This window comes from Pristis pectinata, chromosome 10 (assembly GCF_009764475.1).
Source record: "Pristis pectinata isolate sPriPec2 chromosome 10, sPriPec2.1.pri, whole genome shotgun sequence".
NCBI lineage: Eukaryota > Metazoa > Chordata > Chondrichthyes > Rhinopristiformes > Pristidae > Pristis > Pristis pectinata.
In genome coordinates, this window is record NC_067414.1 from 35,926,267 (window position 1) to 35,948,890 (window position 22,624).

A 22,624-nucleotide genomic window follows, 5' to 3' on the forward strand; every position below is an offset into this window, starting at 1 on the left:
TGCAATATTGAATAGGGTGTGGAAGTCCAGTAGAGTAAGCCATCAAACTGACATAAACATATTTGTCCTTCATATCACCATTGCGATTATTAATTCTGATGCCCATATTGGTGAAATATGATTTCCACACTACTGAATTTGTGGAAATTCCTATTGTAAAGTTCAGATGTAATTGGGAATGGTCAAAAGCAAGAGATGCTTCTCTGGAATATTTATTTTGAAGCGAATTAAATAACAACCACACATATAGTACCTTAACATGCTGTGACCCACAAAATGCATCATACAGTTAATTAGTTTTGAAGTGTGATGTCCTATAAATATTTAAAGATGCAATGTGCTGTGAGGTGCTACAAGTATCAATTAGATCATTAAAAAGCATAAAAACTATATATGCTGGAAATCTGAAATGAAAACAGAATATACTGAGTATTACCAGGATTCTCTTGTATTTCAATTTCTGAACTGCTGTGTTTTGTATCTCCTCACTACAGGACATTTTTCTCTCTCCCTCTGTCTTCATTCATCTTCCTCAACTTATATTCTTCCAGGAAGATCAGCATTTATTCCCCTCCCTAAGAATGCAATTGAATCACCTGGACAACCTTGGTCTCCTCCCTATTACATACATTCCCTTTGTTCTCCCCATTTCTCCCCCTCTCTCCAACTAAAACCATATTTTTATTTTTATTTTTTCAGTTCTTTCATTCTTGCTGTAGATGCTACCTCCCCAGCATTGTCTGTTTTGCTACCAAGAAAATAAGTTTTTTTTCCATTAAATTAAATATACTAATCAAAGCGTCAGAAGGACTATAAAAAGGATATGATTGTGCTTGAGATTGCTGAGGAGATTCATCTGGATGTTGCCTGCATTGGAGAGATTGGATAGGCTGGCTTTGTTTTCCCTGGAGTGAAGAAGGCTGAGGGGGGACCTGATAGAATTATGAGAGACATAGGAAGAATTTTTCACCATGCTGTTTAAGGTTAGAAGTTGGAGGGATCAGACTGAAATATTTTCAACAGCGAATGGTTGATATCTGGTACACACTGCCAGAGGTGGTGGAAGCAGATACAATTGCAACATTTAAGTTATATCTAGACAGGGACCCTAAAAAGGAAAGGCAGAGATAGCTACGGACCAAGTACAGATACAACGGTGAGCAGGGACGAGGTGTGCAGGGACGTGGTGTGCCGAAGGGCCCGTTTCTGTGCTGTACGTCTCTATGATGTTTTATTTTGGGGAAGTTACCAAACGGTTCTTAATTCCATGCTAAATCCCATGCGGAGGTGAAGATCAGTTTAGTATACAGCGGTGAGAAGTATAATCTTGGGCAGGGGCGCAGCGAAGAATGGAAATATTGAACATTTAAAGAGGGGAACAACTGCTGGGACACGAGCATTCAAACGGAGAGACCTTTAAAATCTTGCATCTGGGGGAAATCATTAAATAGGCAGGAACTCGTTTACACTGATAAAATGCTGTAATAAACTTTGAAAACATGCACCTTTATTTTCTGTTTGAGAACATAAAAATCACGTGGTCTTCTTCCTCTTGTGCTAACATTTAGCAGACTGTATCAAGTAGGAGGATTAAAAGACAATGTTTTGGTGGTTGACAGAGTAGGTGCATGGTTCTCAACATTTCCAAATCTACATAAAATCGGTGTTTCCGAAGTTATTGATTACAGGAGGGGGCTTTTGCATGCAAATAAAGCACCGTGCATGTAGTTGACGAACAACGACGGCTTTTTACCATAGCTGGGCCGAGCTGTCGGGTGCTTGTATTTCCGCCGGACTGTAATCAGAGAGGGACTAGTGCCCAGGCAATGGCACTGCGCAGGGCGCTGCTGCAGCTGCTGCTGGCGCCGGGAGGCGGCTCGTGCTCCAGGGCAACATTCTGGAACCCGGCGGCAGTACGGCCGCCGGCAGCCACGAGCCCCGGGGCGCTCGGGCAGCGGGGGCGCCCGGGAGGCAAAGGCTGCAGCGATGCACGGAGCACGGACACCAGTCGGTGAGAAACGCTGACCTGAAATATGTGTGTGTGTGTGTGCTTTCCTCCTCCAGAGGCGTTCCTTGAATGATGCCGAGTTTCCAACGCGATTTGTCAGTGGGATAATTTTATTCATGATCTCGCCCACTGTAGGTTTTCAGCAGCCGCCTTGTAAAATGCCCTTAAAGAAAATAATCGCCCTCAAAGCCCTTGAAACATAGGCCATAGGGAGGTGACTGCAGACAGTGTCACGTATAAACCTTGAAGTTGTAGGAAAAAAGCGTGGTGAGATGTTTAGACTGCAGTAGACCAAAGGGCTTGGTCATAAACGTAAATCTAAATAGCAATATCTTTTGAGGGATCTTTATTACAGAACCTTTCACATCCTTGGGATACTTTCCCTCTAATGGCTTGCCCTTTGATGTCCAGTCATTCTTTTGTCAGGAAAGTTTACAACCAATTTGTTGAAGCTGCTGCTGTCCTCGGAACTAATGATAAAATAATCTGTTTTAGTATGTGGACGTTGGCTACAGTAGCTGAAGAGCTTCTGGCTCATTGAAGAGACGCATTGAATCTTTTAAACCACTTGAATAGGCAAAAGAGATTTGAATTGCCCGAAGTCATCAGCATGTTGAAGAGGGAATTCAATCCACAGCCTTCAGATGTGGAATGAGAATGCGACCTGCCATTAAGTAAATGGCCAATTTTCACCTCTGTTGTTGCACCCTGGATGAGATTTATTTTTACCTCATTCACTGGATGTAGATGATGCTGACAAATTGACTATTTATTACCTTCTCAAAATGCTCTTAAGAAGAGAATGATGAATGGCCTTCTTGAACTACTGAGATCTTTGTAATGATGTGCTTGGGAAGAGTTTGAACCAGTTTTGCTTGTTGTTGAGATATAATGCTGGAGTTTTAATCCCTGGATGAATGATAATGTATTTCCAAGTCAAGATTATATGTGACAGAGGGGAGCTTGGTGTACTTATGTTCCTACTTCCCGTGTCCATTAAGGCTTCAGAGGTTGCACATCAGAATCGGGTTTATTATCACTGACTTGTATGTCATGAAATTTGTTGTTTTGCAGCAGTAGTACAGTGCAAAGACATAAAATTAATATAAATTACAAAATGAATAGTGCATAAAACAGAATAACAAAGTAGTGTGGGACCGTTCAGAAATCTGATGGCAGAGGGGAAGAAGTTGTTTCTAAATCATCAAGTGTAGGTCTTCAGGCTACTGTACCTCCTCCCTGATGGTAGTAACGAGAAGAAGGCATGTCCCGGATGGTGAAGTGCTGTTGAAGAAACTTTGGTTGGTTGCTATGGTGCATCTCGTATGTGCTAAACACTGTGGTTGCATTGCACCAAAAGTGGAAAGAGTGAATGGTTAAGGGGCTGCTTTGTTTGGATAATGTCAGGCTCCTCGAGGCTAGATGAAATGCAATCATCTTGTCAGGTGAAGGGTATTCTATTGCACTCTTGATGAAAAAAAGCATTTGGGAGTCGCTCACTGTTGAGTACTGAGCTTCTGAACTGCTTTTGTGGAAGCAGGATTTATGTGGTTAGTCCAGTTAAGTTTTTGGTATTTGGCAGTCCCCAGAATATTGCTGGTGAGGTATTTGACAATGGTAATGTGACAATGGGATTGTCAATGGGATGTTGATATACTCTTTCTGGTTAGAAATGGCCATTATCTGGCATTTATCTCCCATCTGTCCCTTATCAGTCTTTGCCAGAAGGTTGTCCATGTTTTTGCTGCATGTAGGCACAGATTGTTTACTTGGTGGATTTCAAATGGAAGCAAACACTGCAGTCATCAGTGAACATCATTACTTCTGACTTTTGGCTGGAAGGCAGGTCAATGATGTAGCAGCTGATATGGTCAATATTATACCTTCATATACTGGTTGCCTACTTTGGCTAATGGATTCAAAAGAACCAACATACTTACTCTTGTTCTGATACCTACTGGGGCAGGGATGGGGGAAGTCCGCAGCATATTGAGGAGTGCTGCCTACAATTATTCTCTCTACCCACTTTGGTTATCAGGTAAGCATTTTGTTTTTTCAAAAATAAAATCTTTATTAAATCACCCCTCAAAGTTAGGGTTTGTAATTTGTGTATGGTAGGTGACTTGAGTTAAAGAAGGAGTATGAGTGTAGTTTTCTGTACTCAGTGTCAGATGTGGGAGTTCCCAGAGTCTCCCTGCCTCCGGGAGGGCTACATCTGCACCCGGTGTGTCGAGCTGCAGCTCCTGAGGGACCATGTTAGGGAACTGGAGATGCAGCTTGATGACCTACGTCTGGTCAGGGAGAGTGAGGAGGTGATAGAGAGGAGTTATAGGCAGGTGGTCACGCCGGGAACATTGGAATCAGGCAATTGGGTCACAGTCAGGAGGGGGAAGGGGAAGAGTCAGGTACTAGAGAGTACCCCTGTGGCTATACCTCTTGACAATAACTACTCCTGCTTGAGTACTGCTGGGGGAGACAGCCTACCTGGGGGAAACAACAGTGGCAGTGTCTCTGGCACAGAGCCCGGCCCTGTGGCTCAGATGGGTAGGGAAGGAGTGAGGAGGGCACTAGTGATAGGGGACTCTATAGTTAGGTGGGCAGACAAGCGATTCTGTGGACGCAGGAAAGAAACTCGGAAGGTAGTTTGCCTCCCAGGTTCCAGGGCCTGGGATGTTTCGGATCGCGTCCAAGATATCCTGAAGTGGGAGGGAGAACAGCCAGAGGTCGTGGTACATATTGGTACCAACGACATAGGTAGGGAAAGGAATGAGGTCCTGAAAAGAGACTATAGAGAATTAGGAAGGAAGTTGAGAAGCAGGACCACAAAGGTAGTAATTTCCGGATTACTGCCTGTGCTAAGCGACAGTGGGTATAGGAACAGAATGAGGAGGAGGTTAAATGTGTGGTTGAGGGATTGGAGTAAAGAGCAGGGATTCAGTTTTCTGGATTATTGGGGCCTCTTTTGGGGCAGGTATGACCTGTTCAAAGAGGACGAGTTGCACTTGAATCCCAGGGGGACCAACATACTGGTGGGGAGGTTTGCTAAGGCTACTGGGGAGAGTTTAAACTAGAATTGTTGGGGGGTGGGATCCGTACTGGAGAGACTGGGGAAGAGGTGTTTGGCTCTGAAATAGAGGAGGCTAGGAGTAAGTACCATAGGCAGGTGATAGAGAAGGGACGTGTTCAGACAGGCTTGAGATGTGTCTATTTTAACGCAAGGAGTGTTGTGAACAAGGCGGATGAGCTTAGAGCATGGATCAATACTTGGAGCTATGATGTGGTGGCCATTATGGAGACTTGGATGGCTCTGGGGCTGGAATGGTTGATTCAAGTGCCGGGTTTTAGATGTTTCAGGAAGGACAGGGAGGGAGGCAAGAGAGGTGGGGGAGTGGCACTGTTGATCAGAGATAGTGTCACGGCTGCGGAAAAGGTGGACATTGTGGAGAGACTGTCTACGGAGTCTCTGTGGGTGGAGGTTAGGAACAGGAAGGGGTCGATAACTGTGCTGGGTACATTTTTATGGGCCACCCAATAGTGACAGGGTTATTGAGGAGCAGATAGGGAAGCAGGTCCTAGAAAGGTGCGAAAATAACAATGGGGGATTTTAATTTCCCAAACATTGATTGGCATCTCCAGACAGTGAGGGGTTTAGATGGGGTGGAGTTTGTTAGGTGTGTTCAGGAAGGGTTCTTGACACAGTATGTAGATAGACCTACAAGAGGAGAGGCTGTGCTTGATTTGATATTGGGTAATGAACCTGGTCAGGTGTCAGATTTCTCAGTGGGTGAACATTTTGGTGATAGTGATCATAATTCTATCTCCTTTACATTAGAACTGGAGAGGGATAGGAACAGACAGGCTAGAAAGGAGTTTACTTGGAGTAAAGGGAATTATGAGGCTCTCAGGCAGGAGATTGGAAGATTAAATTGGGAACAGATATTCTCTGGGAAAAGTACGGAAGATATGTGGCAAATATTCAGGGGATATTTGTGTGGAGCTCTACATAGACATGTTCCGATGAGACGGGAGTCATGATAGGACACAGGAACCGTGGTGTATGAAGGCTATAATAAATCTAGTCAAAAGGAAAAGAAAAGCATACAAAAGGTACAGAGAGCTAGGTAATGTTAGAGATCTGGAGGAGTACAAGGCTAAAAGGAAGGAACTTAAGAAAGAGATTAGGAGAGCCAGAAGGGGACATGAGAAGGCCTTGGCAGGCAGGATTAAGGAATACCCCAAGGCGTTCTACAAGTATGTGAAGAGTAAGAGGATGAAATGTGAAAGGATAGGGCCTATCAAGTGCAGCAGTGGGAAAGTGTGTATGGATCCGGAAGAAATAGCGGAGGTACTTAATGAATATTTTACATCAGTATTCACCACGGAAAAAGATCTGGGGGATTGTAGTGGGGACTTGCAGTGGCCTGAAAAGCTTGAGCATGTGGTGCTGAAACTTTTGGAAAGCATCAAGTTAGATAAGTCGCCGGGACCAGATGAGATGTACCCCAGGTTGCTGTGGGAGGCAAGGGAGGAGATTGCGGAGCCTCTGACAATGATCTTTGTGTCGTCCATGGAAACAGGAGAGGTTCTGGAAGATTGGAGGGTTGCGGATGCTGTTCCCTTATTCAAGAAGGGGAGTAGGGATAGCCCAGGAAATTATAGACTGGTGAGTCTTACCTCAGTGTTTGGTAAGCTGATGGAGAAGATCCTGAGAGGCAGGATTTATGAACATTTGGAGAGGTATAATATGATTAGGAATAGTCAGCATGGCTTTGTTAAGGGCAGGTCCTGCCTTACGAGCCTGATTGAATTTTTTGAGGACGTGACTAAGCACATCGATGAAGGGAGAGCAGTAGATGTAGTGTATATGGATTTCAGCAAGGCGTTTGATAAGGTACTCCATGCGAGGCTTATGGAGAAGGTGAGGAGACATGGGGTCCAAGGGAACATTGCAGTGTGGATCCAGAACTGGCTGGCCCACAGAAGGCAAAGAGTGGTTGTTGAAGGGTCGTATTCTGAGTGGAGGTCGGTGACCAGTGGTGTACCTCGGATCTGTACTGGGACCCTTAATCTTTGTGATTTTTATAAACGACCTGGATGAGGAAGTGGAGGGGTGGGTTAGTAAGTTTGCAGATGACATGAAGGTTGGGGGTGTTGTGGATAGTTTGGAGGGCTGTCAGAGGTTACAGAGGGAAATAGATAGGATGCAGACTTGGGCTGAGAAGTGGCAGATGCAGTTCAACCCAGATAAGTGTGAAGTGGTTCATTTTGGTAGGTCAAATATGTTGGTGGAATATAGTATTAATGGTAGGACTCTTGGCAGTGTGGAGGATCAGAGGGATCTTGGGGTCCGAGTTCATAGGACGCTCAAAGCGGCTGCGCAGGTTGACTCTGGTTAAGAAGGCATATGGTGTATTGTCCTTCATCAATCGGGGAATTGAATTTAGGAGCCATGAGGTATTGTTGCAGATATAAAGGTCCCTGGTCAGACCCCACTTGGAGTATTGTGCTCAGTTCTGGTCGCCTCACTACAGGAAAGATGTGGAAGCCATAGAAAGGGTACAGAGGAGATTTACAAGGATGCTGCCTGGAATGCGTAGCATGCCTTATGAAAGCAGGTTGAGGGAACTCGGCCTTTTCTCCTTGGAGAGACGGAGGATGAGGGGGGACCTGATAGAGGTGTATAACATGATGAGAGGTATTGATAGGGTAGATAGTCAGAGGCTTTTCCCCAGGGCTGAATTGGTGGCCACAAGAGGACAGGTTTAAGGTGCTGGGGAGTAGATATAGAGGAGATGTCGGGTAAGTTTTTTACTCAGAGTGGTGAGTGCATGGAATGGGCTGCCGGAAACGGTGGTGGAGGCTGATATGATAGGGTCTTTCAAGAGACTGTTAGATAGGTACATGGAGCTGAGAAAAATAGAGGGCTATGGGTAAGCCTAGTAATTTCTAGGGTAGGGACATGTTCAGCACAGCTTTGTGGGCCGAAGGGCCTGAATTGTGCTGTAGTTTTTCTATGTTCTATGTGTATTAAAATGTCACTCTTCATGAGAAATAGCACTTAATCTTTAGCTAGGCTAAGCTTATAAGGGCTGCTGTCAATTCTACAGAAGACTAATGTCATGAACCAGCAACAAAAGAAACACACTGAGTCATGATTCAGTGTTTAAAAACTATTTTATTAATCACTACTTATGATAATATGAAAAATAAAAGTGTGGCGACTCACCGTCTAGTCGGGCGAACTGGCTCGGCAGTCGGGTCGCGCGGTGTCGGAGCGACGAGGCCCAAGATGGCGGCGGGCCTCGTCTTTCCGAGCGACGGGGAGAACCCGCGCACGGGAAAGTCCTGATGACGTAGGACTTACGTCATTGCCGGTTTTTTGGGCAGGAGTTTTTCTCCCTTAAAGGGCCCGCACAAGGCGGGAAAATAAACCAGTTCTGTTTGGCAATCCTCCGAGTAGAGTCTTGTTTTATTCCGCGGTAGCAACCGCTACAAAAGTAAAAATGTTAGTATGTTAGAATTCAAAAATGTTAAACCTTGAACATTAACCCCAAAAACTAAACTCTTCGTGTGTGTGTGTGTGTGTGTGTGTGTGTGTGTGTGTGTGTGTGGCAAAGTCCCAAATTCCAAGTTCAGGAATGGTTCTTAAAGTTCAGTTCCGCAAACCATAAGGTGAAACATGAGCAAGGGCTTCTTCATCCACCACCGTTGACTGAAGATAAGACGTAGATGTAGAGAACATAGAGAGAGTAATTACGAAATCCAAATGTTCCACGATGGAACCCAAACGACACTTCAGTGTTTACTCAGTAGTGACTTCCTCACCCTGAAAAGCATCCGAATCGTGGTCGTCCACACAAATACCTGTTTCCTTCTACAGGTCAGCAACAAAGTGAACTCCACCGGATTACTTCCAATTTCCATACATGGATTTCAATGGCAGACACAGTTATTGTTTCTCATCCATCGATAGAGAAACTAGCAGGCTGGTGTCACTCTCCCTTTTTTCTCTCTCTCTCTCCCTTCGACTGACCTCTTCAACAACGTCATTACGTTCTTTATCTTCTGTTGACGTAAGCATGCCACACACACACACACACACACACACACACACACACACACACACACACACAGACACACACACACACACACACACAATCTTAAAGGGACTTTCACCGAGTCCGTAACACCTCCCACCTAAAAAAGAATTTTTCCCAAGAAAAATTTTAACCGCGCATACAGTTAGTAATGTTAATAATTATCCTGCTACACAATTACAGAATATCAGATTAGTAAAGATACATGTTTCCCATTTAACATCGGGAAAGACAATCAGCAATCACATTATCTTTGCCTTTAATGTGAGTTATCATGAGATCAAACTCTTGCAAAATTAAACTCCAGTTTAACAGCCTTCTGTTCTTGTTTTTGACTCGGCTCAGAAACACCAATGGGTTATGATCTGTATACACAGTCAATGGTTTCTGAGCGGTGCAAACATATACACTGAAATGTTGCAAGGCTAAAACAAGCGACAGTAATTCTTTCTCTATGGTGGAATAATTCTTTTGATGCTCATTAAATTTCTTTGAAAAGTAAGCTACCGGATGGTCAATATCATCAAGGTCACCCTTCTGCAACAACACAGCTCCTGCAGCTTCATCACTGGCATCTACTGCTAACGAAAATGGCTTTTCAAAGTCAGGTGATTTGAGCACAGGATGGTAGCATAAAATGGCTTTCAGCTTCTCAAATGCTTCTTGACAAGAATCTGTCCAAGCAAACTTTACTCCTTTCTTTAGAAGATTAGTTAGGGGAAGAGCAATATCAGCAAAATTTTCACAAGATTTACGATAATATCCAACCATTCCCAAAAATCTTCTAATGGTCCTTGTACCTGTGGGAATAGGGAACTCAGATATTGCTTGAACTTTTGCCTGAACAGGAGCTAGCTTGCCTTGACCTACCACATAACCAAGATACGTCACAGTGGCATGGCCAAATTCACTTTTAGCCAAGTTAACTGTAAGGTTAGCCTCGGAAAGTCTTTCAAACAACCTTTCTAACGCAGAGATGTGATCCTCCCATGTATTATTCCCAGTCACTAAGTCGTCAATATAGGCATCTGTGTGTTTTAACCCATGAATCACTGAATTAATCATTCGTTGAAATGTTGCCGGAGCATTTTTCATTCCAAATGGCAAAACATTATATTCATACAATCCAGAAGGGGTTACAAGGGCTGAAATTTCCCTTCCTCTATCTGTTAATGGAACACACCAATACCCTTTTAATAGGTCAATCTTTGTAAGAAATTTTGCCTTTCCCACTCTGTCTATGCAATCATCCACCCTAGGAATAGGGTAAGCATCTGACTTCATTACAGCATTCACTTTCCTGTAATCTGTGCAAAATCTAACAGTTCCATCAGGTTTAGGTACAATAACACAGGGCGAACTCCAGTTTGAAGTAGAATGTGTAATAATATTTTCCAACATGTATTTTATCTCCTGATCAACAAGTTTACTTTTTTCCACATTCATTTGATATGGGTGTTGTTTGATTGGTTTTGCATCCCCAACATCAACATCATGGGTAATTATCGACGTTCTGTTTGGAACATCTGGGAACAGATTTTTAAATTTTAAAATTAATTCTCTCATCTGTTGCTTTTGCGAAACTTGTAAATGGTCCAACTTCGTTTCAAGGTTCTCCAGGATATTTTGGTTTTCTAGTTTCGATGGAACAATATTTGGTCTAAATTGGCCTTCCTCAATATCAACATCAGGCATTCTAGAAACAACCTTCATATTATCCATCATGGCCACAACTGAATCTCTCTCATAATAAGGCTTCAGCATGTTTACATGACAGTTGTGTTTTCTTGCATCTATCTGGTGTTTTGATTATATATGTTAGATCAGTCACTCGGGATTCAGTAACATAGGGTCCAGAAAAACGAGATTGCAAGGGATTATTTTGGCTAGGGAAAAATACTAACACCTTTTGTCCCACTGCAAATGTCCTAGGCCGAGCACGTCTGTCAAAACATGTCTTCATTCTTATCTGGCTGGTTTTCAAATTCTCTCCCGATAGCTGGCAGACTCTCTCCAACCGAGTTTTAAATTTTTGGACATAGTCCAACAGACTCAAGTGCACTTCTTCATTAACCCATTGCTCTCTTAACAATTCCAAAGGTCCTCTCACCCGATGTTCAAATACAAGCTCAAACGGACTAAATCCTAATGACTCCTGGACTGATTCTCTAATGGCAAACAAAAGTAAATGAACACCCTCATCCCAATCCTTTGTGTTTTCAAAGCAATAAGTCTTCAGCATGTTTTTGAGAGTAGAATGAAATCTCTCCAGAGCTCCCTGAGATTCTGGGTGATATGCAGATGATACAATCTGCTTTGCTCCCAGCTCATAGACTAGTTGTTGAAAAAAATTAGACATAAAATTACTGCCTTGATCAGATTGGATTTCTTTTGGCAAACCAAACAAGGTAAAAAATTTTAAAAGAGCCTTTGACACCGTCTTGGCCTTAATATTTCTAAGGGGTATTGCCTCTGGAAATCTAGAAGTGGCACACGTGATGGTTAACAAATACTGATTTCCAGTCTTAGACTTTGGTAATGGGCCAACACAGTCCACAATCACCTTCGAAAAGGGTTCACCAAAAGCAGGAATTGGCTTCAACGGAGCCACGGGGTTTTTGATTTGACATGTGTGACAGGTTCGACAAAATATCACCACATCTTTTCTCAAACCAGGCCAATAGAATTGTTTCAAGATCTTCCCTACAGTTTTATTCACACCAAAATGACCACCCAAAGGCATACTATGGGCCAGATTTAAAATCTCATTCCTATAAACTTTTGGAACAACAACCTGATGAATAACTTCCCATTCCTCATTAACAGGGACATGAGGAGGTCTCCATTTCCTCATTAACACTCTATTTTTGACATAATATCCAATTGGCACTTTTTCACTCTCCTCACATGAGAGTGCTTTTTCTTTCAATTCTGTCAACTCAGGGTCCTTTGTCTGTTCCACCATAAATTCCTTCCTCGACAAAGACAAATCTTTAAATTCAGGCTCACTACAAGGATGTTGATTCTCCAGTGAAGACAGAAAAGTTTCAGACAAGGCATCATAATTTTCTTCCTGTTTAGGACTGTCACAGGGAACCACATCAGACTGCACAGGACTGTCGGCCTTGGCTAATTCTGTAGCTCTAGCTCGAGTCACCGCACATGATGGGTAAACATCTGGATCATTCTCAGACTCATCAATCCTTGGTTTGGTCGTTAACCGTACCACAGGGACAAATTCTCCATCCGCAAGGTCATTTCCCAATAACAAAGAAACTCCTTCCACTGGCAAACTAGGTCGTATCCCTATCTCGACAGTTCCTTCTACGAACTTTGAATTTAAAATCACCTTGTGCAAAGGGACAGACATGGTGTCACCTGTAACGCCTCGCACTAGATTTACCTCACCAGTGTCAGTTTCTTCACCAAAATTTAAAACACTGTCCAGCAAGAGAGATTGACAAGCCCCAGTATCTCTAAGAATTTTCACTGGCACCTGGGGTGACCCATCATTCAGTGAAACAAAACCCTCTGATACATAAGAATGGAATTCCTTTCTCACCTCCTCCAACTTTTGAGCTTTTCCCTCTTGCAAGGACTGATCTTTAACAGTATCTCCTAAACCTTTTTGATTTTTAATTGCCTGAAAGCAAGCATTGGGCACAGCTTCCTTCCTTTTCTTCAAAAGGGCACAATTAGCTATCACATGGCCAGGTTTCTTACAGTAATAACAAGTACGCTCAACAGGTTTCTCCAGCACTGGCTTCTTTTCATCCTTCCCTTTTTGATTACCTCCCAATTTAATCTCCGGTTTACCTGGATTGTCCTTATAATTATTTTATAAGGTTTTAGGTTGTCCCCATTTAGATTTATGGGTTAAAACATAATCATCTGCCAACCGAGCAGTTTCTTGTGAAGTTTCCACCTCCTTTTCATTTAAATATGTTGTTAATTCAGCTGGAACACATTTTTTAAAGTCTTCTACTAACATCAATTCTTTCAATTTATCATAATCCCCATCTACATTTTTAGCCAGGCACCATCGTTCAAAACATATTCTCTTTCCATTGGCAAATTCCATATGTTTGATCTTCAGATTTCCTCAAATCTCTAAATTTTTGTCTATAAGCTTCAGGTACTAGTTCATAGGCCTTTAACACAGCTTGTTTTACCTTGGTATAATCAGCTGCATCCTCAACAGACAAAGCAGAATAAGCTTTTTGAGCTTTACCTTTAATTACACTCTGTAACATAAGAGCCCGTCCTTCCTTTGGCCAGTTTGAACTCACAGCAACCTTTTCAAAATGTTGGAAATACTGATCAACCTGATCTTCCTCAAAAGGAGGGACTAATCGAACCTCCCTGCTGGCTAAAAAACCATCATCAGAATCAGATTCCAAACTCTTTTGCTTCATTTTTAACTCATGCTGCCTCTGTTTTTCCTTCTCCTCTCTATCCAGCTCCATCCTCCTCAATTCCATCTGCTTCATTGCTAAATCAGCCTCTAACTTCATCCGAGTTAGCTCTCGTTCCTGTTCAGCCTCAAACTTTAACCGAGTTTGCTCTCGTTCAGCCTCTAACTCTAATTTCCTTTGTTCGGCCTCTATCTTTTTTTGTCCCAACTCGAACTTCATTCGTATTTGTTCTAACTCCATCTTTGCTATCTGCACCTGGCTATCAGGAATCTCTGACTCACTCCCAGAAAACTCTTCTAACTGTTCTAATTCTTCCTCCTCCAGATCCTCCAACTCCACTGGTTGAGAAGTCACATCAGAAATCACTGGTTTAATCTCAGGAAACTCAACTACCTCACTCAACTCAAACACTTCCTTCTCCAAATAATAGTCAACTATCATTCTATGAATAACTGCTTTTCTCATAGACCGCTTTACTGCTTTAAGGTTTAGCCTTGTAGCAATCTCTACCAAATCATCCTTTTTCGCTACCTCCAATCCCTTGAGGGTTGGTGACTCCAAAAATGTCTTAATATCCATTGCTGCTGGTTTCCACACACACAAGCCAATTAAAAAGAATTTATCAGACCTCCCTCAACAATCTTTGGATTGAATTCCAAACGAATCTCGTCAATCTGGGGAACAATCCCAGACAACACTCGTTAATCTTTGGGTTGGATCCCGGAAGAGCCCCCAATTTTGTCACGAACCAGCAACAAAAGAAACACACTGAGTCCTGATTCAGTGTTAAAAACTATTTTATTAATCACTACTTATAATACGAAAAATAAAAGTAAAAATGTTAGTATGTTAGAATTCAAAAATGTTAAACCTTGAACGTTAACCCCAAAAACTAAACTCTTCGTGTGTGTGGCAAAGTCCCAAATTCCAAGTTCAGGAATGGTTCTTAAAGTTCAGTTCCGCAAGCCATAAGGTGAAACATGAGCAAGGGCTTCTTCATCCACCACCGTTGACTGAAGATAAGACATAGATGTAGAGAACATAGAGAGAGTAATTACAAAATCCAAATGTTCCACGATGGAACCCAAACGACACTTCAGTGTTTACTCAGTAGTGACTTCCTCACCCTGAAAAGCATCCGAATCGTGGTCGTCCACACAAATACCTGTTTCCTTCTACAGGTCAGCAACAAAGTGAACTCCACCGGATTACTTCCAATTTCCATACATGGATTTCATTGGCAGACACAGTTATTGTTTCTCATCCATCGATAGAGAAACTAGCGGGCTGGTGTCTCTCTCCCTTTTTTCTCTCTCTCTCTCCCCCTTCAACTGACCTCTTCAACAATGTCATTACGTCCTTTATCTTCTGTTGACGTAAGCACGCCACACACACACACACACACAGACACACACACACACACACTATCTTAAAGGGACTTTCACTGAGTCTGTAACACTAATCTGAAGAGCTGCTGAAGATTTTGCTACAAGAACTTGCACCTATGGCAACTTATTTAAATACCAACTTGATGGGAAAACATTATTACATTTAAATAAGTTATGAGGACCATTGTGATTTTGTTTCTTTGCTTCATTAGGATGTATAGCACATCAAAAACAACTGTGGAACCTGGCGAAATGAAGAAGTTTCAGGCCTTGTCTCAAAAATGGTGGGATAGAAATGGAGAATTTGCAGCTCTACATGCTCTGAATGATCTTCGTGTTCCTTTTATCCGGTATGGTAACCTTCCCATTCACAACTTGCATTGTGATGACTATCGGAATGTGCTTAGTACTTGTCGTTGTTGCAAAAAGTTAATCTGTCATATAGGTGCTCAATATACAAGGGCATAGTAGCACTATTCTTCACAGATAATTTTTAATTTTGTTAAAATGCTTTATATTTCATTATTTTGATTTCCTAATATTTATTGGTTTCAATAGACCAGTTTCTAAAATTGTAATTTGTTTTTTTTTTAAACTCCAAAGCATGGCTGGTGCCTTGCATACTAACAAACATTTGTTTGCTTATTGGTTTCAGTGCAGGTCTTACCAAAAGAAGGTAAACATGAAAAATAGGACTTGAAGTTGGCCATTCACCTCTTCAAGCCTGCTCCGCCATTCAATGCAATCAATACCATATTCCCCCCTCTCTTGGCAAATCCCTTGATGTCTTTTGCATCTAAGAATGTATCTATCTCCTTCAGCAACTTGACTTCTACAGTCCTTTGCAGTAGTGGATTTCACAGGATCATCGCTCTCTGAGTGTAGAAATTTCTCTTCATCTGAGTCCTAAATCTCTTGTGGTGTAACCTGAGAATGGTGACCCCTTGTTCTAGAAATCCTAGCCAGGGAAAGCCTGTGCAAATTTATTTATTTTCAGTGGTTTATTTTTATTCAATCCTATCTGCTGAATTTTCAAGCTAGGTTGAATACAGGCCAAATAAAATAAGTTTACCAATATTCTTTTTGTTTTGTTGTCTCCTGGAATGTTCCAGGAGTTTTCAGTCTTGGTTTTATTTTGCAAAATATTATAACCTCTAAACAGTTATATTTTGTATGTAATCGAAGCTATCACTTAATGAATTGTTGATATAAACCTTTTATTTTTGCCTAAACTTAGTCAATTATTATTGACTATTACTTGCAATTTTATAAATCAGAAGTTTCTAAATCAGGGCACTGTGATGAACATACAGCCAGAATTTGAAACAGCAGACTTAAGATAACGCTTTATTTTTGACATTGTTGCATTTCGAAGATGCTTTCTGGAGAAATGTGGATGATTTTGTTTTCTGATCTTCTTCTAGAGATACATTGTTGATGTGCAGTGAAAAAACACATTTAGGATATCCCCTTCATGGTTTCCGGATTTTAGACGTTGGTTGTGGAGGAGGACTATTAAGTGAGGTACAATAAAGGCTTATGAAAGTGATGAACCAAAGCACTGTCTGTGTATAGATTAGAGAACATATTATTAATATTGATACAGCACCAAAATATCCTAAGGCACTTAAATTGCAATACAAACACAAGAAAGACTATGATGGAAGAAAGAAGTTCAATCCATTGGACTACATATTATGCTGTGTGTATTTTTAAAATCCTTGGTGAAAACTTCCTTACTTTATTGAATTATGTGAAAAGGGTCTTATTAAATTGGTCACCCCTCTCTATATCGTTGATTGGCTGCATTAATTCTATTAAAATGAATATTTTACCTAAATTTATATATCTGTTTCAGGCCTTACCTGTTTTTATTCCTAAGTCTTTTTTTTGATTCCCTTGATTCAATTATATCTTCTTACATATGGAAAAATAAACATCCTAGGAAGTTTCAGGAAGTTAAAAATAATGGAGGCTTTGCCTTATCCAACTTTAGGTTTTATTACTGGGCAGTCAATATACGAAATCTTACGTTTTGGTTACATAATATTAATCATGAGGATTGTCCAGTATGGGTTTCTTTGGAAGCTAATTCTGTTAAAAAATTTTCTATTATTTCTTTGCTTGGCTCTTCACTTCCTTTATCATTAAATAAATTAACTGATAATTTGGTAGTTAAACATGCTTTGAGGATTTGGTTATAATTTAGAAAATATTATGGTTTATCGAGATTTTCTTTGTTTAGTCCCATTTTTGTTAATTGTTTTTTTAAACCTTCTATGACTGACGTAGTTTTTAAAGAATGGGATAGATTGGGTATTACTTGTTTTCAGGATCTATTTGTTGGAGGAAATTTCACAACGTTTGAACAATTGTCAACTAAATATAATTTACCAAAAAGTCACTTCTTTCGATATTTGCAAATCAGAGACTTTCTCCGATCTCAAGTACATACATTCCCTATAAGTCCTGATATGAACTTACTTGATGCAATTTTTAATTTGAAGCCTTTTTATGATGGTTCAATCTCTAAGATTTATGGTAGGTTATCAGGAACGAATAAGGCTCCTTTGGACAAAATTAAAAATGCTTGGGAACATGATTTGCAGATTTCAATTTGTGAGGAAACTTGGAATGAAATTTTTAAATTGGTTAATACTTCATCATTATGTGCGCGTCACTCCCTCCTTCAATTTAAAGTGGTCCATAGAGCTCACCTGTCCAAAGACAAGTTACCGTGTTTTTATTCAGATATATCTCCTTCTTGTGATAAATGCAATAATGGAGAGGCTTCTTTAACTCACAATGTTTTGGTCATGTCTGAGTCTTTAAAAAATACTGGATAGAGGTATTTCAAACTTTTTCTGTGCTTTTTAAAATAAATTTTAAGCCAAATCCTTTAACTGCATTATTTGGGATTGTTGGAGAAAAAGATATAATTTTGGAGACTTCCGACTTACACACATTGGCCTTTATTTCTCTTATAGCCAGAAGGGCTGTGTTGCTTAAATGGAAGAAAGTTACTCCCCCCACTCATGTTCAATGGCTACAGGATGTTATGTCATATCTAAATTTAGAGAAGATCCGTTGTTCAATTTCTGGATCTAATCTGGACTTTCAAATATTGTGGGGACCTTTTTTGAACTACTTTCAAAACCATTGATTTGGTGCTTAATGTACAGATACAGGCTGATACTATTTTGTCTTCAGGGCTTTTTTTTGTCTTTTTTAACCAAACAGCTTCAGTCTTGGTAGTGGGTTTAAATTTTTTTTATAATAAATTTTTTCCAATTTATTATTATTAATTAGTTATCATTTCTGTTTATCAATATGAGGTATTGTGATTTCAAGTGTGACTCAATACAATGTATTTTGTAACATTTTGTTTTTTCTTTTGTTTCATGTACTTTGTATTTTCTATCTGGAATTAATAAAAAAAATTGTAAAAGAAAATTCCTTGGTTACTTACTCTGTCACACAACAGTCCAAGTCTCCCTTAAATAGTTCAAAAGGGTTTCACACATTTACTAGCACATATATGAAATATTTCAATTTAAACAACTTTCTTTGAACTTGAGCCTCAATTCTTTGTGACAATTTTGATCAGATTTATTTCCTTAAGAAACTTCCACTAATTTAGCTAGAGATTTTGTTTATAGGCAGTTGATGATTTTACTTTTTACTTTTTTAGCCACTAGGTCGTCTTGGAGCAGTGGTTGTTGGAATTGATCCTTTGGAAGATAATATCAGAACAGCAAAGCTGCACCAATCGTTTGATCCAGTACTGAAGGGGCAAGTAGAGTACACTGCCTGCACTCTGGAGGAAATGGCAACGGAGGCAACAAGCATGTTTGATGCTGTTGTAGCTTCGGAAGTTGTAGAACATATTAATGACCTAGGAACATTTATTAGATGTGCTGCACAAGTGTTAAAGGTAAGGTTTTTGGGGGAAAAAATCCAATTGTATTCCATCATTCACAAAATGTGGCTGTAACTGTTAAGGCCAGCACTTACTGGTGGTGAGTACCTTGAGCCACTATGGTATGTGCTGTAAAGTCTTATAAGTTATCGTAGTCATGTTTAGAAATATATATGCAGTAGGAAAAAAATAGGGTTAGGATTTGGTTTAAATCCATGTTTAAGGCTTTTTACTTTGATAGTGGATTTGTGCTGTAATTAGATGTAGTTCATGTACTGGATGCTTATGAGTTTAACCCATCATAATGCAATTTAGTTGACTTTGCTGTTTAGCTACTGTGCAGGCAGGGAAGTGTACTATGGCTATATTTTTTCCAGCCATTTCATTGTGAAATGGAATAGCCAAGATAGCCCTGCTTCCTAATCTTAAAACAATGCAGGGATTGCTCCAGATTCCAGCATCTGCAGAATTTCTTGTGTCACAGGGACAAGTAGATGTATCCTAGATAGTAAACTGATTAAAAGTATCTTGGTTCTGGGATTCTTGTTTATAATAATATAAACAAAAATTCAAGGACACCACTTATGATTAGAAAGCTATAAAGATCTTGTGTCTTTTATAATTAGTAGACTGGATCAACTTTTGCCATTTGTCCAGAGATAAAATGAGTTAATCTGATTAATGTTATTGTAGTGCCTGCAATTATTTGCTCTCTTTCAAATAGCCTGAAGGATCACTCTTTATAACAACAATTAACAAGACGTTCCTGTCCTATGCAATGGCAATCGTAGCGGCCGAGTATGTATTAAGAATTGTACCAAGTGGGACGCATGAATGGGAAAAGTTCATCAGCCCTGAAGAGTTGGAGAAATTTCTAGCATCCAGTGAGTAATGTGAATGATTAATTTTTAGTTTTAGAAATTTTATTTTTTAGGGAAAAGCATAAATGTATTTAATGCAACCTACTTTGGGTAGGTTTTTAATGGTTAAGGAGGTTAAATTGTTTATTTATTATTATTCAAGTAATCACCCAACATTGTTTAGTTGAAAAATTGTTTTTTTTTAATTAGCTGTTAAAGATTGAATATTCCAGGTGATCTACAGTGATTTGCATAAACAGCTGAATGGAGCACAACTGGCAAAGGTGGTATTACGGTGTTATCAGGCTCATTATATCATGACCACAAATGAACCATGCTGCTATATACCACAATTGTCAGTGGTAAATAACCACTTTTGTCTTCCTTTGTATAACCATGCTTTTTACAGCCACTTCACTAGATCAGGTGAATGAAACCGTGATCCCTGCCTCTGTCACCAACATTTTTAAACCAACTATTAGGCATCACCATCTAATCTTTGCTGCTTTTGTTTCCTGACCTTTTCAATTTGTCTGATATTCCACCCCCCCCCCCCCCCCCCCCCCCTTGCATCAGGACAACAATTAACAATATTATCAAGGAGCAGAAAAGGAAATTTTGCTTGTCCGTCTGAAGCTAACGACGGATGAACAAATAACACATTTGTGCTTTTATTTTGTCATTCATTTAATTTATCTGAATGGAATTTAGGAAGTGTTTTGAATGCAGCAAGAGTTGAGAGTGCTAGGGAAATAGTTTGTGAGAAATGAGATTGAAGAAACTTAAGAATTAATGGTAATTCTGATATACATAAGCACTCAAATGAGCAATATTTGTTTTGCTTGTAACAGTGAGATGAATTTCTTTTTTAAAAGTTCTTTTGGAATAAAGTTACTTCTAACAAAGTATTGCAGCTTGTCTCTGCTGTACTCCATGCATCCATTCATCCATCCATTCCATTTATTTCCATGCATCTTGGAAGTTGATCTCCTACAATTGTTCAGTAACATAAACAATTCACTGATAATTTATGGTTGTGGTATTTTGTCCATTGTTACAGGAAAAAATGCATTAGCATTCATATTTTATGAAAGAAGTCCTAATATATCTTCATTCAGTGTAATCAGTTAAAAGAAGTATTTAACTATGCTTTACTTGCTTCTCTTTGTGCATTTCAGGTGGATTCACAGTAGAAGCTGTCAATGGAATGCTGTTTAATCCCCTATTTGGTTCCTGGAATTGGATTAGTAACTATAGTGTAAATTATGCACTACATGCAGTAAAAACCAAAGTACCAGAGCAATCAGATTTTGTCTCAGAAAGAAGTAACGGCAGAGGTAATGGTTCCCACCAATCAGAATCCAGTGGATGCTCCGCAGACAAATTATAGAAGGAACCATTTAATTCAATTGCCCCTCAGAAATGCTGCTGTGCTAATATATGTTTCATGACCATCTACATCAAGCATTAGAAACCTTTTCAATGCAGTATAAAGATATTTTACATGAATTAAAAAAAACACAATTTTTAAATGTAGCCTATAGGTGTAAAACTTTAAAACTTTACTTATACAGCACGGTAACAGGCCTTTCTGGCCCAACGAGCCCATGTCGCCCAATTACACCCCTGTTAACTTACTATCCTGTACGTCTTTGGAATGTGGGAGGAAACTGGAGCACCCAGAGAAAACCCATGCAGTCACGGGGAGAACGTACAAACTCCTTACAGACAGCAGTGGGAATTGAACCCTGTTCGCTGGCGCTGTAATAGCATTACACTAACCGCTATGCTACCGTACAGACTAATGTTATCAGTGACTAAAGTATACTATACAAATTCTTTTTGAAATCTAATCTTCCATTATGGCTTTTGATATGCTTTGTTTCAAACCATTTATTTGAAATCTAAATGGTAACTACAGACTTGTCTCATTCTGTCATTTCCTCAGTCATTCTGGTCTTTATCAAAGTCCTTCTCTCATACTCTTCCTTCCATTTCAATGGTTATTCCTAGAACTGTTCTGATTAGAAAGAAACTATGTTTGTACATCAACTTTATCAGTAGTGATATCAAGGTTACAGGATTTTGTTCACCTGGGATTATTTTAACATTAAACAACCAGCTGTGATCTGTTTTTGGGTGTTGTTCATTTTTGTAGGGATTTTTGATTTATTGAGTGCTTTGAATTTGATCATTTTTAATAATACTGGTAGGTAGATTTTTTTTTACTGTTCTGTAGTGTGGCTTTGACCTCTGCAGCTTTGCATGTACAACCATGAATGCAGTGAAATATCAGTTTGGGTGGGTCCAGAAATGGTGCTTAGCAGCAGCATGGTGATTGATGAGACTGTGTTGCACTTCACGGCCAAAAAGGACCTTTTAAAGTGCATTTGCTATGGAAAGCCTGTTGGAACTTTCCTATCTTTATTTCAGGCAATAACATATCTGTTATTGTTGGAGAGTTTATTAACCTCTCATATCTTGAGGTTAAGAAGGAGAGGAAATATCTCAAACTGTGCCCTGGAGCCTCCATTTGGACAATCGTGCTGGTGACATTCGTGTAAATGGGCAAGATATTTATTACAAGTCTGCAGCAGTCTTTTGAATGGACTTCCAGAAGTAAGCCATCAGTGAATTCAGCATCACCCAAGCAACCAGACTTGGGCAAAATGGAGACATAAGACTGCTGATGCTGGAATTTGGAGCAACGAACAAGATGCTGGAGGAACTCCGATGAAGTGTCTCGACCCAAAATGTCAGCTGTCCATTTCCCTCCACAGATGCTGCCTGACCCTCTGAGTTCCTCCAGCATCTTGTTTGTAGCTCCAGACTTGAGCAATGTTAGTAGCACAAATGGTTGCGTTGTGCCTTTTGAATTTAAAGTGGCAGGTTCCTTCTACTTCAGTGAGGAGAACTTCCTACTTCTGTTCTCAGTCC

The 22,624-nt window shown here is 40.2% G+C and overlaps 1 protein-coding gene across 1 annotated transcript; it reads left to right on the forward strand.

The window, feature by feature from the left end:
- Positions 1-1,602: 1,602 nt before the first annotated feature.
- coq3 (coenzyme Q3 methyltransferase) lies at positions 1,603-21,820 on the forward strand. Its single transcript, XM_052024643.1, has 6 exons — positions 1,603-2,011; positions 15,121-15,258; positions 16,333-16,432; positions 18,600-18,842; positions 19,552-19,711; positions 20,866-21,820. The coding sequence occupies exons 1-6, from the start codon at positions 1,827-1,829 to the stop codon at positions 21,075-21,077; spliced, it is 1,038 nt and encodes a 345-aa protein (XP_051880603.1). The 5' UTR covers positions 1,603-1,826; the 3' UTR covers positions 21,078-21,820.
- Positions 21,821-22,624: the final 804 nt, after the last annotated feature.